Source organism: Rhinopithecus bieti, unplaced genomic scaffold, assembly GCF_001698545.2.
Source record: "Rhinopithecus bieti isolate Rb0 unplaced genomic scaffold, ASM169854v2 scaffold_28055, whole genome shotgun sequence".
In the NCBI taxonomy this organism is placed as follows: Eukaryota; Metazoa; Chordata; class Mammalia; order Primates; family Cercopithecidae; genus Rhinopithecus; species Rhinopithecus bieti.
The window spans coordinates 17,870-32,421 of NW_016812914.1; the positions used below are offsets into that span (position 1 = coordinate 17,870).

The following is a 14,552-nucleotide window of genomic DNA, read 5'->3' on the forward strand; positions in this document are numbered from 1 at the left end:
TTTTTTTGAGACGGAGTCTCGCTCTGTCGCCCAGGCTGGAGTGCAGTGGCCGGATCTCAGCTCACTGCAAGCTCCGCCTCCCGGGTTCACGCCATTCTCCTGCCTCAGCCTCCCGAGTAGCTGGGACTACAGGCGCCCGCCAGGTCGCCCGGCTAGTTTTTTGTATTTTTAGTAGAGATGGGGTTTCACCATGTTAGCCAGGATGGTCTTGATCTCCTGACCTCGTGATCCGCCCGTCTCGGCCTCCCAAAGTGCTGGGATTACAGGCTTGAGCCACCGCGCCCAGCCAACGGGCCGTTTTTCTTCCCTTAATTATCAGGGTTTCCCTAGCATCGTCCCTAGTAGCCTCAGGACTTGGAACAGGTCACCCACTCGATTCAATCCACACAGACCCTCTCCACTCAGGTTCAGGCAGCCATAGAGGCTTCAGCTGAAAGCTTAGCCTCTTTACAACGTCAAATCACCTCAGTGGCCCAGGTAGCAGCACAAAATAGACGGGCATTAGATCTTACTGCTATAAAAGAAGGAACATGCTTCTTCCTAGGACAGGAGTGTTGCTACTACATAAATGAATCAGGCCTGGTTGACACCAACGTCCAAACATTAAACAATATCAAAAAGGAGCTTCAACAATTTAACGCCCCCTTAACCCCCGGACCACCGGTATGGCTGCTGCCTGTAGTACAGCAGATGCTTCCATTCCTAATTCCCATACTAATCCTCTGCCTTATGTTATGTCTTGCTCCCATTCTAATAAAATTTCTCCGAGCCAGGGTCCAGGAGATCACCCGAGTCACCTTCAACCAAATGCTCCTGCATCCCTACACCCAACTGCCAACCTCAGACCCTAACTACGCCCCTTAACAGCAGGAAGCAGCCAGACAGACCACGGCACCCTAAAATCTTATAATCAGTAAGAGGTTGGACTGTTTGGGTGAGGGAGAAAGGACAAGATGGAGGAAGGTGAACAAGAAGGCACAATCCATGTTGCTTCCGGGTTCTTCCTCACCAACTTTCCCATGTGCAGGAAAATGCAGCCCGTGCCCAGGAAGATGCAGATCAACCGAACACGCGCCAGGTGACGTCAATCCGAAGAGATCGAAACTTACCCGGCCACGCCTATGGAGACACCCCTACCACGCTCTTATCATGCCCACTGCCCTCCCCGTTCCAGTACCAATGCATAAAAGTCCGCCGCCGGCAGGAGCCGGTGTGCCTTCTTCGGCCCCTCTTACTTGTGGACCGGAGAACCTCACCCGAGAGCACCGGCGCGACTTCCCTGGCCCCCACACCTGAGGACCAGAGAACCTCGCCCGAGACTGTGCGCATATTTGCAATAAAAGACTGCCACTTTCTTATGTATTTTGGCCTCATGTTTAATTATTTAGCTCTCCTAAATTAAATTAAATTAAACAAAACAGGAAGGGCCTGGCTTCAGCTCCAGGTACATTTCCTCCTTCCTTCTCCTCCCTGGTGTGGCCTCTTCCACGTCCTGGGAATCCAGCTGATACTCGTTCTGCAGCCTCTCAGCTCTAGGGGCCCCTGCACACTGGCCCCCGAGGTAAGGCCTCTTGTCCCACTTTCACCCTCAACCTGGATCGCGTGGGAAACCTCCCAGGGAAAGGCCTCCTGGCTCCGAGCCTCCTCTCCTCGGCCTCAATCCTAATCTGCTGTAATTCAGAGTGTGGGTGGACTGGCACAAGATCCCTGGGGGAGGGTCTGTAGGTCGTGCAGTGGCCTGGCATTTGGCCAGCAGCCCCTAGTCGCAGGCAGGGATCTTTCTGGCTGCACCGAGGTGGGCTGAGGATATGGGAGGTCTGGCTGATTTGCCAAACCCCAGGAGGAAGCGGGCGTCTGTCTGTCTCTCTTGCAGAACTCTGCAGTAGAATCCCGTGCCCCCTGACACCATCAGGCCCCTTCATCCTTCCCGGCCCTGGATTTTCTCTGCCTCTGCCACTCCCAGTGGGAAGAGAGGACTTAGGATGCAGTTGGCTTTCTGACTTTGTTTTTTTGCATCCTGATCTTTGTGGCAAGGGTCAATCATTTTCCAGGGAAAGTTCTTTGGGTGAGATCTCTCTCCTGGACTCCCGTTCCCCGTTTTCCCTCCTAAAGATCACTGGCGAAGACTTCATTGTCTCCTAGGAAGGGGTCGCCATAAACCCAGGGCCCACATGATATTATATTAATACTAAATGTGTCTGTAAACATAAACCTTTCCCTGGCAGCCCAAGAACCCAACAGCACAAAGGAATAGTTGGTTAAAATTCAACCTCCCAGCCAGGCGCAGTGGCTTAAGCCTGTAATCCCAGCACTTTGGGAGGCTGAGACGGGCGGATCACGAGGTCAGGAGATCGAGACCATCCTGGCTAACATGGTGAAACCCCGTCTCTACTAAAAAATACAAAAAAACTAGCCAGGCGAGGTGGCAGGTGCCTGTAGTCCCAGCTACTTGGGAGGCTGAGGCAGGAGAATGGCGTAAACCCAGGAGGCAGAGCTTGCAGTGAGCAGAGATCCGGCCACTGCACTCCAGCCTGGGCGACAGAGCGAGACTCCGTCTCAAAAAAAAAAAAAAAAAAAAAAATTCAACCTCCCTCCCAGTCCTGGTTTTGACTGTCCCTGGAGGGCTGTCTCTTGAGTCTTTTTCTAGAACTCTGGCATGCACTTGTGATATCAATCCCTTCTCATCACACCTAGGTCACCATGCCTGGAGCTCCACTATGCACCGTGAGGTTTAGACCAACTCAGTTCATTTATTTATTTATTTATTTTTGAGATGGAGTCTCGCTCTGTCACCTAGGCTGGAGTGCAGTGGCACGATCTCAGCTCACTGTAAGCTCCACCTCCTGGGTTCACGCTGTTCTCCTGCCTCAGCCTCCAGAGTAGCTGAGACTACAGGCATCTGCCACTGGTGACACCGGGCTAATTTTTTGTATTTTTTAGTAGAGACGGGGTTTCACTGTTAGCCAGGATGGTCTTGATCTCCTGACCTCGTGATCCGCCCACCTCGACCTCCCAAAGTGCTGGGATTACAGGCGTGATCCACCATGCCCATGGCCCAAGCTAATTTATTTATTTATTTTTATCTTTTTTTTTTTTTTTTGAGACAAGATCCCTCGCTTTGTCCCGCCCAGGGCTTGGAGTGGCAGTGGCCCGGATCCTCAAGCCTCCACTGCAAGTCTCCTGCCATCCCGGGTTTACGCCTTTCTCCCTCCCGCTCCAGCTCCCGAGTAGCCCTGGGACTTAACAGGGCCGCCCGCCATCCGCCCGGCTAGGTTTTTTTTTTGTATTTTTTAGTAGAGAACGGGGTTTTCAACCTGTGGTTGCAGGATGGTCTCGATCTCCTGACTCGTTGGATCCCGCCGTCTCGGCCCTCCCAAAGTGCTGGGATTACAGGCTAAGCCACCGCGCCCAGCCTTATTTTGTTTTTGAGAATGGAGGTTTTCCGCTCTATCCAACCAGGCCGAAGTACAATGGTGCATTCGCCTACGCAACCTCTGCCTCCCAGGTTTTCAACAATACTGCACTAAAGGGCTCCCAAGTAGCTTGAAATTACAGATTGCCCACAACCCATACACCGGCCTAATTTTGTGTTTTTAGTAGGAGAATGGGGTTTTCACCATGTTGGCCAGGCCTGGGTCCCCTCTAACTCCTGACCTACGGGTGATCCGCTCACCTCAGCCTCCCAAGTGCCTATAAAGGCGTGGCCCCCATGGCCCCATCCCACTCAGTTTAGAGTTGGCAAGGTTTAGATCAATAGTGGAAAGTTACCCAAATTATGTTGTTGGGTTTTGTTTTGTTTTAATTATTATCTTTTTTTTTTTTTTTTTTTTGAGATGGGTCTGGGCTTGGTTGCCCAGGCTGAGTGCGTGACGCGATCCTCGGCTCACCCACTCCCTCCAGGTTAAGCAATTCCCTCCTGCCCTCACCTCCAGTAGCCTTGGGATTACAAGGACGCGTGGCCACCACACCCAGCCCTAATTTTTTCGTATTTTTTAACGTAGAGATGGGGTTTTCACCATGTTGGCCCAGGATGTTCCTCAAACTCCTTAAATATCAAGTGATCCACCTGCCTCAGCCTCCAAGGGTGCTGGGCTGGCTTACAGGCCGTGAGCCACCATGGCCCAGTCCCAGTGCATTTTGAAATGTGGATTACCTGACTGCAAGTTTCCAATTCCTTAAAGCAATTCATAGACCAGCACCCCTGTTCATTGAAATATAACAAAGTTGTATAAATAATATTGTTCTAGTAAATATATTTAAAAAATGAGGAAGGGACACCGGTGGATTTGTATAATATTCTTAATTTAACCCAATAGGTCCAATTAATTGTAAGTATCATTGAAGGTGTAAAATATTTAAATTTTTTGTTTTGGCTTTTTTATTTTAATTTTATGTTTGTTGTGTAACATATTAAAAGTTTATGTTTGTTTTTATTTATTGTATTTATTTATGTTTTTATTATTAATTAATTATTTATTTTGAGACCGGAGGTCCTCGCTCTGTCACCCAGGCCTGGGAGTTGCAGTGGCCGGATCTCAGCTTCACATGCAAGCTCCGCCTCCCGGGTTTACGCATTCTCCTGCCCTCAGCCTCCTGAAGTAATGCTGGGCAACTACAGGCGCCCGCCAATTTCGCCGGTTAGTTTTTTTGTATTTTTAGTAGGACGGGGTTTATCCACTGTGTTCAGCCCCAGGATGGTCCCTCAATCTCCTGGACCTCGTGATCCCACCATCTCGGCCCTCCCAAGTGGCTGGGATTACCAGGCTTGAGCCATCGGCCCGGGCCTATTTTTTTATTTATTTTTTGCAGAGGGATTTCACTCTGTCACCCAGGCTGGAGTCCAGTGGTGGTATCTCGGCTCATTGCAACCTCCATCTCCCAGGTTCAAGTGATTCTCCTGCCTCAGCCTCCCGAGTAGCTGGCATTACAGATGCCCGCCACCACGCCAGGCTAATTTTTTTGTATTTTTAGTAGAGACGGGGTTTCACCATGTTGGGCAGGCTGGTCTCGAACTCCTGACATCAGGTAGTCTGCCCGCCTGGGCCTCCCAAAGTGCTGGGATTACAGGCGTGAGCCACTGCGCCCGGCCTGTTTTGTTTTGTTTTCTTGTTTTTGAACTCTGCTATCCAGGCTGGAGTGCAGTGGCGCAATCATGGCCCATTGCAGTATCTGTTTTTTGTTTGTTTGTTTGTTTTTGTTTTTGTTATGAGATGGAGTCTTCATCTGTTGCCCAGGCTGGAGTGCAGTGGCATGATCTCCACTCACTGCAAACTCCACCTCCAGGGTTCACACCATTCTCCTGCCTCAACCTCCCGAGTATCTGGGACTACAGGCGCCCGCCGCCATGCCTGGCTAATTTTTTGTATTTTTAGTAGAGACAGCGTTTCACCATGTTAGCCAGGATGGTCTCGCAGTATCTGTTTTTAAGTTTAAGTTAGCATTGGGCCGGGCGTGGTGGCTCCCGCCTGTAATCCCAGCACTTTGGGAGGCCGAGATGGGCGGATGACAAGGTCAGGAGATAGAGACCATCCTGGCTAACATGGTGAAACCTTGTCTCTCCTAAAAAATATAAAAAACTAGCCAGGCAAGGTGGCGGGCACCTGTAGTCCCAGCTACTCGGGAGGCTGAGGGCAGGAGAATGGCGTGAACCCGGGAGGCGGAGCTTGCAGTGAGCTGAGATCCGGCCACTGCACTCCAGCCTGGGCGACAGAGCGAGACTCCGTCTCAAAAAAAAAAAAAAAGAAAGAAAGAAAATTAACATTAACCAGACCAGGCGCAGTGGCTCACACCTGTAATCCCAGCACTTTGGGAAGCTGAGGCGAGGCAGGTGGATCACCTGAGGTCAGGAGTTCAAGACCAGCCTGGCCAACATAGTGAAACTCCATCTCTACTAAAAATACAAAAACTAGCCAGGCATGATGGTGTACACCTGTAGTCCCAGCTACTCGAGAGGCTGAGGCACGAGAATCACTTCATCCCAGGAGGCAGAAGTTGCAGTCAGCCAAGATCACGCCACTGCACTCCAGTCTGGGCAACAGAGCAAGGCTCCGTATGAAAAAAAAAAAAACAAAAAAAATTAGCATTAACCATTCTGTTTCTCCGACACCATGGTCACTTTTGAAGGGCTCATTGGCCGCCAATTTTGATGCTGCATATAGAGAACATTTCTGTCATCATAGAAAGTTGCTTTTTTGTTGTTGTTGAGACGGAGTTTCCCTCTCGTCACTCAGGCTGGAGTGTAATGGTGGAATCTCGGCTCACTGCAACCTCTGCCTCCTGGGTTTAAGCAATTCTCCTGTCTCAGCTTCCCGAATAACTGGTATTACAGCCTCCCGCCACCACGCCCAGCTAATTTTTATATTTTTAGTAGAGACATGTTGGCCAGGCTGGTCTTGAACTCCTGACCTCGGGTGATCCACCCACCTCAGCCTCCCAAAGTACTGGGATTACAGGTGTGAGCCACCAAGCCCGGCCCATCATCACAGAAGGTTTTGTGGGGCAAGGTTAATCTGGAGACGTGAGCTCCACCTGCAAAGTCCTAGAGGAGTTTGGGGTGACATTAAGGCGGGGAGACTTTGGGGTCTGGATCAAAATGGTTCTAGTTGTGTGTACTCAACAGGACACATAGGTGTCTCTCTGAGCCTTAGTTTCCTCATCTGTAGAATGGACAGCTGTAGAGCTGCAAGGAACAGAGAGGGGGCAGGGCTGGGGTCTTGGATTTCTGTTCCCGAGGCCAGGATCTGGGATCTGGAGGACTCTGTGACAGCGTATGGGGGCGGGAAGGACCTAGCAATGGAATGAGATTGGCCAGACCTTGAGAACATCAAAGCTGAGGTTCAGTGGCCGGGCTCTGTTGAGGTTCACGGACACAGTCCCCTTTTGCCTCTGGCTCTGCAGTGTCACGGGCATCCAGACAGGAGCCAGTGCATCCTCCTTTTAGAAGAAAGGCCCGTCTCCAGATCCCTGAGTCCCTCTAGCGTCTCCCAGAAGGTGTCAGATGCTGCAGCGTCGAGAGAGTGGCCACAGGTCCTTGTCATTGTCCAAGGGTCCCTCCCAGCCTCCGAGTCTCACCCCATCCATGAAAAAAGGTGGCCCCGGTTTCCCGCCACCTCCTCCACAGCACCGTCTCTTTGAAGGTTCCCCCCACCCCAGTTTTGTTTGTTTGTTTTTTGAGACAGCGTCTTGCTCTGCTGCCCAGGCTGCTGGAGTGCAGTGGTGCGATCCAGGCGGCTCACTATCTCCGCCTCCCGAGTTCGAGCGATTCTCACGGCCCAGCCTCCCAAGTAGCTGAGAATACAGGCACACGCACCACCACACCTGGCTAATTTTTGTATTTTCAGTAGAGACGGGGTTTCACCATGTTGGTCAGGCTGGTCTCAAACTCCTGTCTTCAAGCAGTCCACCCGCCTTGACCTCCCAAAGTGCTGGGATTACAGGTGTGAGCCACCATGCCCGGCCTGAAGGTTTCTCTTTCTCGGGCTTCCCAGACCCAGTGCCCACACTCCGGGGGCCCTCCCCCTGCCTCCCTCCAGCCCCCTGGGGCCAGCCCCTGCTGGGTATCTCCAGGAAAGGCCAGGCTCAGCATGTTCCACCAAAGCCTGCTTCTCTCCTGGGGAGTCCCCATGTCTAGGGGTGGCCACATTGCCTTCCTGGTCAGCCCCTGAGTCCCCACGCCTGCCTATTCTCCCTCCCATCTGTCCCCACCTCCCCCCCAGCCTCAGCCTACCAGAGGGGTAACCTTTGAGTGCTTTTTGAAAGAACCTCCGAGTGAATATTTCTATTCCCTTTTTTTTTTTCTTTTTGAGACAGGGTCTTGCTCTGTCACCCAGGTTGGAGTGCAGCGGTGTCATCTTGGCTCACTGCAACCTCTGCTTCCCAGGTTCAAGTGATGCTCATGTCTCTGCCTCCCGAGTAGCTGGGACTACAGACATGTGCCACCGTGGCCAGCTAATGTTTGTATTTTTAGTAGACATATGGTTTCTCCAAGTTGGCCACACTGGTCTCGAACTCTTTTTTTTCTTTTTTTTTTGTTGAGATGGAGTCTCGCTCTCTAGCTCAGGCTGGAGTGCAGTGGTGCGATCTCAGCTCACGGCAACCTCTGCCTCCCGGGTCCTGGTTCAAGCGATTCTCCTGCCTCAGTCTCCCGATTTGCTGGGATTACAGGCACACGCCACCATGCCCAGCTAATTTTTGTATCTGTAGTAGAGACAGGGCTTCACCATGTTGGCCAGGGTGGTCTTGATCTCCTGACCTCGTGATCCGCCTGCCTCTGCCTCCCAAAGTGCCGGGATTACAGGAATGAGCCACCGCACCTGGCCTTGCTCTTGAACTCTTTACGTCAAGTTATCCACCCTCCTCTGCCTTCCAAAGTGCTGGGCATACAGGCGTGAGCCAAAGCACCCGGTCCTGAGTGCTTGTTGAATGTAACCCCAAGTGAATATTTCTTTTCTTTTCTTTCTTTTTTTTTTTTTTTTTTCTGAGACGGAGTCTCGTTCTGTCTCCCAGGCTGGAGTGTGGTGGTGTGAACTTGGCTCCCTGCAACCTCCACCTCCCAGGTTCAAATGATTCTCCTGCCTCAGCCTCCCGAGTAGCTGGGAATACAGGTGTGCACCGCTGCACCCGGCTGATTTTTGTATTTTTAGTAGAGATGGGGTTTCACCATGTTGGCCAGGCAGGTCTTGAACTCGTGACCTCATGATCTGCCCGCCTCGGCCTCCCAAAGTGCTGGGATTACAGGCACGAGCCACCGCACCTGGCTGCCATTACTTTCAATGGTAAAAACAGCAATTACTTTTGCACTAACCTAATATGAACTTGAAACTGGCAGCCCTGGGTACTTCCTTTGCTTTCTCTGCAAACTGCTCAGGGGTCTCTCCCCACTAGGCCTTGGCAATGGTGGTTTCCTCTGCCAGAAGCACCCTTTCCCACAGCTCTACTCTACCTGGTGAGCTCTTATATCACCTCCAAAACCCAATCCCATTGTGCCCTCCCCTAGTAGAGTCATGGGTTCAAGCCTCGACTCGGGGGCACCTGGGGGCATTTATGATCGGCTGTGTCTTCTCCAGATTGGGGAAGAGTCTGGGGACACACCAGGAAAGGACAGGATCAAGATGGGACCTGAGGGCCCTTGGGGCCTCTCCCGCCTTCCCCAGGGACCCTTACCCATATAGAGAGGGCCTGTTGTCTAATGGGTGGGAGGAAGTGGACTCTGGGCCAAGCTCCCTTTGTTCAAACACAAGCTGTGCTGATTTTTGCTGTGAGTCACTTAGTCTCAGTTTTCTCACCTGTGAAACAGGAATAGCAGCTCCTCTCAGGACTCATGGCCGGGAGCTTTGGTAAGCAGGGGATTGTCATCAATGACCCTCACTCCTCTCTCCTCTCTTCCCAGCTACTCTGACCCATGGATCCCCTGGGCCCGATCAAGCCACAATGGTCGTGGCGCCGCTGTCTGGCCGGGCTGCTGTTTCAGCTGCTGGTGGCTGTGTGTTTCTTCTCCTACCTGCGTGTGTCCCGAGACGATGCCACTGGGTCCCCTAGGCCAGGGCTCATGGCAGTGGAACCTGTCACCCAGGCTCCCAGTGGGTCCTCCCGACAGGACACCACTCCCACCCGCCCCCCTCTCCTGATCCTGCTGTGGACGTGGCCCTTTCCCACACCCCCGTGGCTCATGTCCCGCTGTTCAGGAGATGGTGCCTGCACGGCCGAGCTGCCATATTACTGCCGACCGCAAGTGTACCCACAGGCAGGAAGCGCGGTCATCCGTGCACCACCGGGAAATGTCAACTGGTACAACCCTAGTTGCCCCAGCTCCCACGGCTCCCCGAGGCGGCAGGGGCAGCGCTGGATCTGGTTCAGCATGGAGTCCCCAAGCCACTGCTGGCACCTGCAAGCCCTGGACGATACTTCAATCTCACCATTGGTGGGCCTGGGCAGGGGGGGACCGCGGGGGGCGAAACCGCACCAAGCAGTAAATCTCAACCATGGTCCTACCGCAGCGCTCCGACATCTTCGACGCCCTAACGCTGGCTGGAGCCGTGGTCCGGCCAGCCCTGGCCCCACCCACCGCTCAATCTCTCGGCCCAACAGACCGGAGCTTGGTGGCCTGGGCGGTGGTCCAACTGGGAATCCGGACTCGACAGGGTGCGCTACTACCAGAGCCTGCAGGCCATCTCAAGGTGGAATGTGTACGGAAAATGACCACAAGCCCCTTGCCAGGGGACCATGTGGAGACGCTGTGCCCCGGTAACAAGTTCTACCTGGCTTCGAGAACATCCCTTGCCACCCCTGACTACATCACCGAGAAGCTGTGGAGGAACGCCCGCTGGAGGCCTGGCCGTGCCCGTGGTGCTGGGCCCCGCAGGAGCAATATGAGAGGTTCCTGCCACCCGACCGCCTTCATCCCACGTGGACGACTTCCCAGAGCCCCAAGGACCTGGCCCGATACCGTGCAAGGAGCTGGACAAGGACATGCCCCGTACCTGAGCTACTTCCGCTGGCGGGAGACGCTGCGGCCTCGCTTCTCCAGCTGGGCACTGGATTTCTGCAAGGCCTGCTGGAAACTGCAGGAGGAATCCAGGTACCAGACGGTGCGCAGCATAGCGGCTTGGTTCACCTGAGAGGCCGGTGTGGGGCCTGGGCTGCTGGGAACCTCATTTTCGTGGGGCCTCACCTGCTGAGGTGGGGCCTCATCTACCTTAGGACTCTCTTGCCTGAAGCTTCACCTGCCTGGGGACTCACCTGCCTGGGACGGTCCCATATTGCAGCTTCACCTGCCTGGGGACTCACCTACCTGGGTCCTCACTTTCCTGGGACCTCACCTGCTGGAGTCTTTGGTGGCCAAGCATGTCACTTACCTGGGATTTCACATGCTGGCTTCCAGGAGTGTCCCCTGCAGAAGCCTGGCCTGCTGGGGACCTCATCTCCTGGGGACTTTGCCTACTGGGGACCTCGGCTGTTGGGGACTTTACCTGCTGGGACCTGCTCCCAGAGACCTTGCCACACTGAATCTCACCTGCTAGGAGCCTCGCCTCCTGGGGACCTCACCCTGGAGGGCACTGGGCCCTGGGAACTGGCGCCCTTGGGGCCCCACCCATGAGTGATGGTTCTGGCTGATTTATGATGTTGTTAGCTGCTTGTGAGGGCTGCAGAGGGACAATGACAGTACCGTTTCCAGATGTAATATTGCAAAGAAAACCGATGATGGGGCCGGGCGTGGTGGCTCACGCCTGTACTCCCAGCACTTTGGGAAGCCAAGGCAGGTGGATCACATGAGGTCAGGAGTTTGAGACCAGCCTCGTTAACATGGTGAAACCCCATCTCTGCTAAAAATACAAAAAATTAGCCGGCCGTGGTGGCGGGTGCCTGTAATCCCAGGTACTTGGGAGGCTGAGGCAGGAGACTTGCTTGAACCCAGGAGGTGGAGGTTGCTATGAGCCCAGATTACGCCATTGCACTCCAGCCTGGGTGACAAGAACAAGACTCCATCTCAAAAAAAAAAAAAGAAAAAGAAAGGAAAAGAAAGCTGGTGATGCGTTCTCCTCATTGGATAGTGGTTCTCTCCCCAGGGTGATTCTGCCCCCAGGACATTCAGCAAGGTCTGGAGACACTTTTGGCCATCGAAGTGAGGAAGGGGGATGAGGTCACCTAGCAGGCAGAGGCCGGGTTACTCCGAACCCCCTACGATGCACAGGATGCTCCCACAACACAACCACAACCAATCTGGTTCCAAGTGTCCAGAGATAGACAAACCCTGTTCTAGGAGCCGGGCGCGGTGGCTCACGCCTGTAATCCCAGCACTTTGGGACGCTGAGACGGGCGGATCACGAGGTCAGGAGATTGAGACCATCCTGGCTAACACGGTGACACCCCGTCTCTACTAAAAAATACAAAAAAACTAGCCGGGCGAGGTGGCGGGCACCTGTAGTCCCAGCTACTTGGGAGGCTGAGGCAGGAGAATGGCATGAATCCGGGAGGCAGAGCTTGCAGTGAGCTGAGATCCGGCCACTGCACTCCAGCCTGAGAGACACAGCGAGATTCTGTCTCAAAAAAAAAAAAAAGAAAAGAAAAGAAAACGCTGTTCTAGACCTTTCTATGGCCCTGGCGGTAGGTGTCAGAGCCCTGTGAGATACATCTCCAGCTGCTTCCTGGGGGTGGGCTCTGACAGAGTGGGGTGAGGAAGGACCAGTGTGGGTGGGAAGTGGGGGCCAAGCCGCCTGGGGGTCAAAATAGGGCCTGGCTGGGACAAGGGGACCTTCCCTGCCCAGACACAGTGCCAGGTGGGGCCAGATAAATCAGCTGAGTTATTAGGGACAGGACGGAGAAGGGCAGAGGTTCCCTGAGAAAGAAGGTGGTGGGCATGTGGGTGACCTTCAGCATGGAAATGCCCATGGCTGGGACGACACTCAGTGTGACTGCCACCGTATGGCTGCTAGGAACACACCACTGTGGGTGTGGCTGCAGGTGTGACTGTGTTTATGTCATGCAGACTACATATAACAGGGATGTGTATTCGTGTGATTATTCCAAGCGTGAGACTGACCATGAATGCCCTGGGAGTGTTTTTTATTTTATTTATTGTTTTAGAGACAGGTTGGAGTGCAGTGTCATGATCACGGTTCACTGCAACCTTGAACTCCTGGGCTCAAGTGATTCTCCCACTTCAGCTTCCCAAGTAGCTGGGACTACAAGCATGCACCATTATGCCCAGCTCTTTTTTTTTTTTTTTTTTGAGAGATGGGGTCTCGCTATGTTGTCCAGTGGTTTCTCACTATGTCTTGAACTCCTGGCTTCAAGTGATTATCCCACCTCAGCATCCCAAAGGGCTGAGATTACAGGCGTCAGCCACCGTGTCTTGCCCTTGAGTGCGCCTTTGCATCCGGGACAGTTCAAGGGCCCCTCTCTGAGTGTGCAGGGCTGTCTGTGTCTATGTGGGTCTCTCACTATGTGGCTGCTGCAGGGCTGTGCATGTGTGTAAGTGTGTCAGCAGATGTGATGGAATGGATTGTGAGTGACTGGGGCTATGTGTGCACCCTGAGTGTGTGTCTGTGACCACAGGAGTGATGCTCTGTGCTTTTGTGAATGAGAAGTGACTTTGAGAGTGTTCCTCTCAGGCTGGGTGTGGTGGCTCATGCCTGTAATCCCAGCACTTTGGGAGGCTGAGGTGGGAGAATCACCTGAGGTCAGGAGTTCAAGACCAGCCTGGCCAACATGGTGAAACCGAGTCCCTACTAAACACACACACACACACACACACACACACACACACACACACACACAAATTAGCCGGGCTGGGCACACTGGCTCAGGCTTGTAATCCCAGCACTTTGGGAGGCCAAGGCAGGAGGATCACAAGGTCAGGAGATTGAGGCCATCCTGGCCAACATGGTGAAACCCATCTCTACTAAAAATACAAAAATTAGCTGGGCATGGTAGTGCATGCCTGTAATCCCAGCTACTTGGGAAGTTGAGGCAGGAGAATCGCTTGAACCTGAGAGTCGGAGGTTGCAGTGAGCCGAGATCACGCCACTGCACTCCAGCCTGGGCTACAGAGTGAAATCCCTCTCAAACAAAACAAATTAGCTGGGTGTGGTGGCCGGTGCCTGCAATCCTAGCTACCCAGGTGGCTGAGGCACAAGAATCGCTTGAACCCAGGAGGCAGAGGTTGCAGGGAGCCGTGATCGCACCACTGCACTCCAGCCTGGGCAACAGAGTGAGACTGTCTCAAGAAAAGAAAAAGAAAGAGGGAATATCCCTTCCTGAGTGTGCAGTTCTGAGTGTGGAAGGTGACTGTGTAGGATCATGGGTCCTGCCTGCTGACCCCTTGTGGGTGGTGGTCTCTGTGTCTCCTGAGTGTGCTTGTGTGTGTGAGACCCTCATCCGGTGTGCCAATGGGCTGATGACAACCGCGGCCCCAGGGAATTGCGGGGGCTTCTCTGTTTATTTATGCTCCAATTCCCTGTGGCTGGGACACTGGATCTGGGTGACAGACAGGAAGGCCGAGGTCCGGGAGGCCCCGGAGGGTGGACAACACTCACATACACATGCACACAGTGGCATGTGTGAGCTTCTGAGGCGGCAGACCCCTGAGGGTCAGCTTTCTCACTGTGCGTCCTGGGCTGAACAACACTCCTCTCTCTGAGGCCAGGCCATCTAGGATGGGGAAACTGAGGCTCAGAGTAAGCGTCACTTGGGCTTCCGCAGCGTCTGGAAACTCCGGCCTCTCTGCGGAGGCCAGGCTGAGTCGGCCCAAATGGTGGAGGAATCCACTACCTCAAACCTCAAGAGTCGGAAGATTGCGGGGGTGGGCGGGGACCCCAGCCAGCGGCAGCCCTGAAACTGCTTCCCAAGCAGACCACCCACGGGCTTGGGCCTGGCCGCCAAGCCCTGCTCTCAGGGCCCCCTGGAAGTCCTGCTGATTAGCCGCCTTGAGTGTCTCTAGCTGTAGCTGTAGGTCCCTGGGAGCCTGGGGCCAGGGATGCTCCTGTATGGCTGGGTGATTCTCCCTGGGGGCAGTTTCTGATCTGTGCCCTCCAGCTTTGCCGGGGTCCGGGGCG

General features: G+C 53.7%; 1 protein-coding gene and 1 pseudogene across 1 annotated transcript in view; one reads left to right on the forward strand and one right to left on the reverse strand.

Annotated features, from left to right (window-relative positions):
• The first annotated feature begins 1,343 nt into the window (after positions 1-1,343).
• Positions 1,344-10,768, forward strand: LOC108512094 (galactoside 3(4)-L-fucosyltransferase-like; annotated as a pseudogene).
• Positions 10,769-14,181: 3,413 nt separating this feature from the next.
• Positions 14,182-14,552, reverse strand: part of NRTN (neurturin) — a 25,146-nt gene continuing 24,775 nt past the window's right edge. The window contains exon 4 of the mRNA XM_017847140.1: positions 14,182-14,368. Coding sequence (XP_017702629.1) covers positions 14,182-14,368 — 187 coding nt within the window. The remainder of the gene's footprint in view (positions 14,369-14,552) is intronic.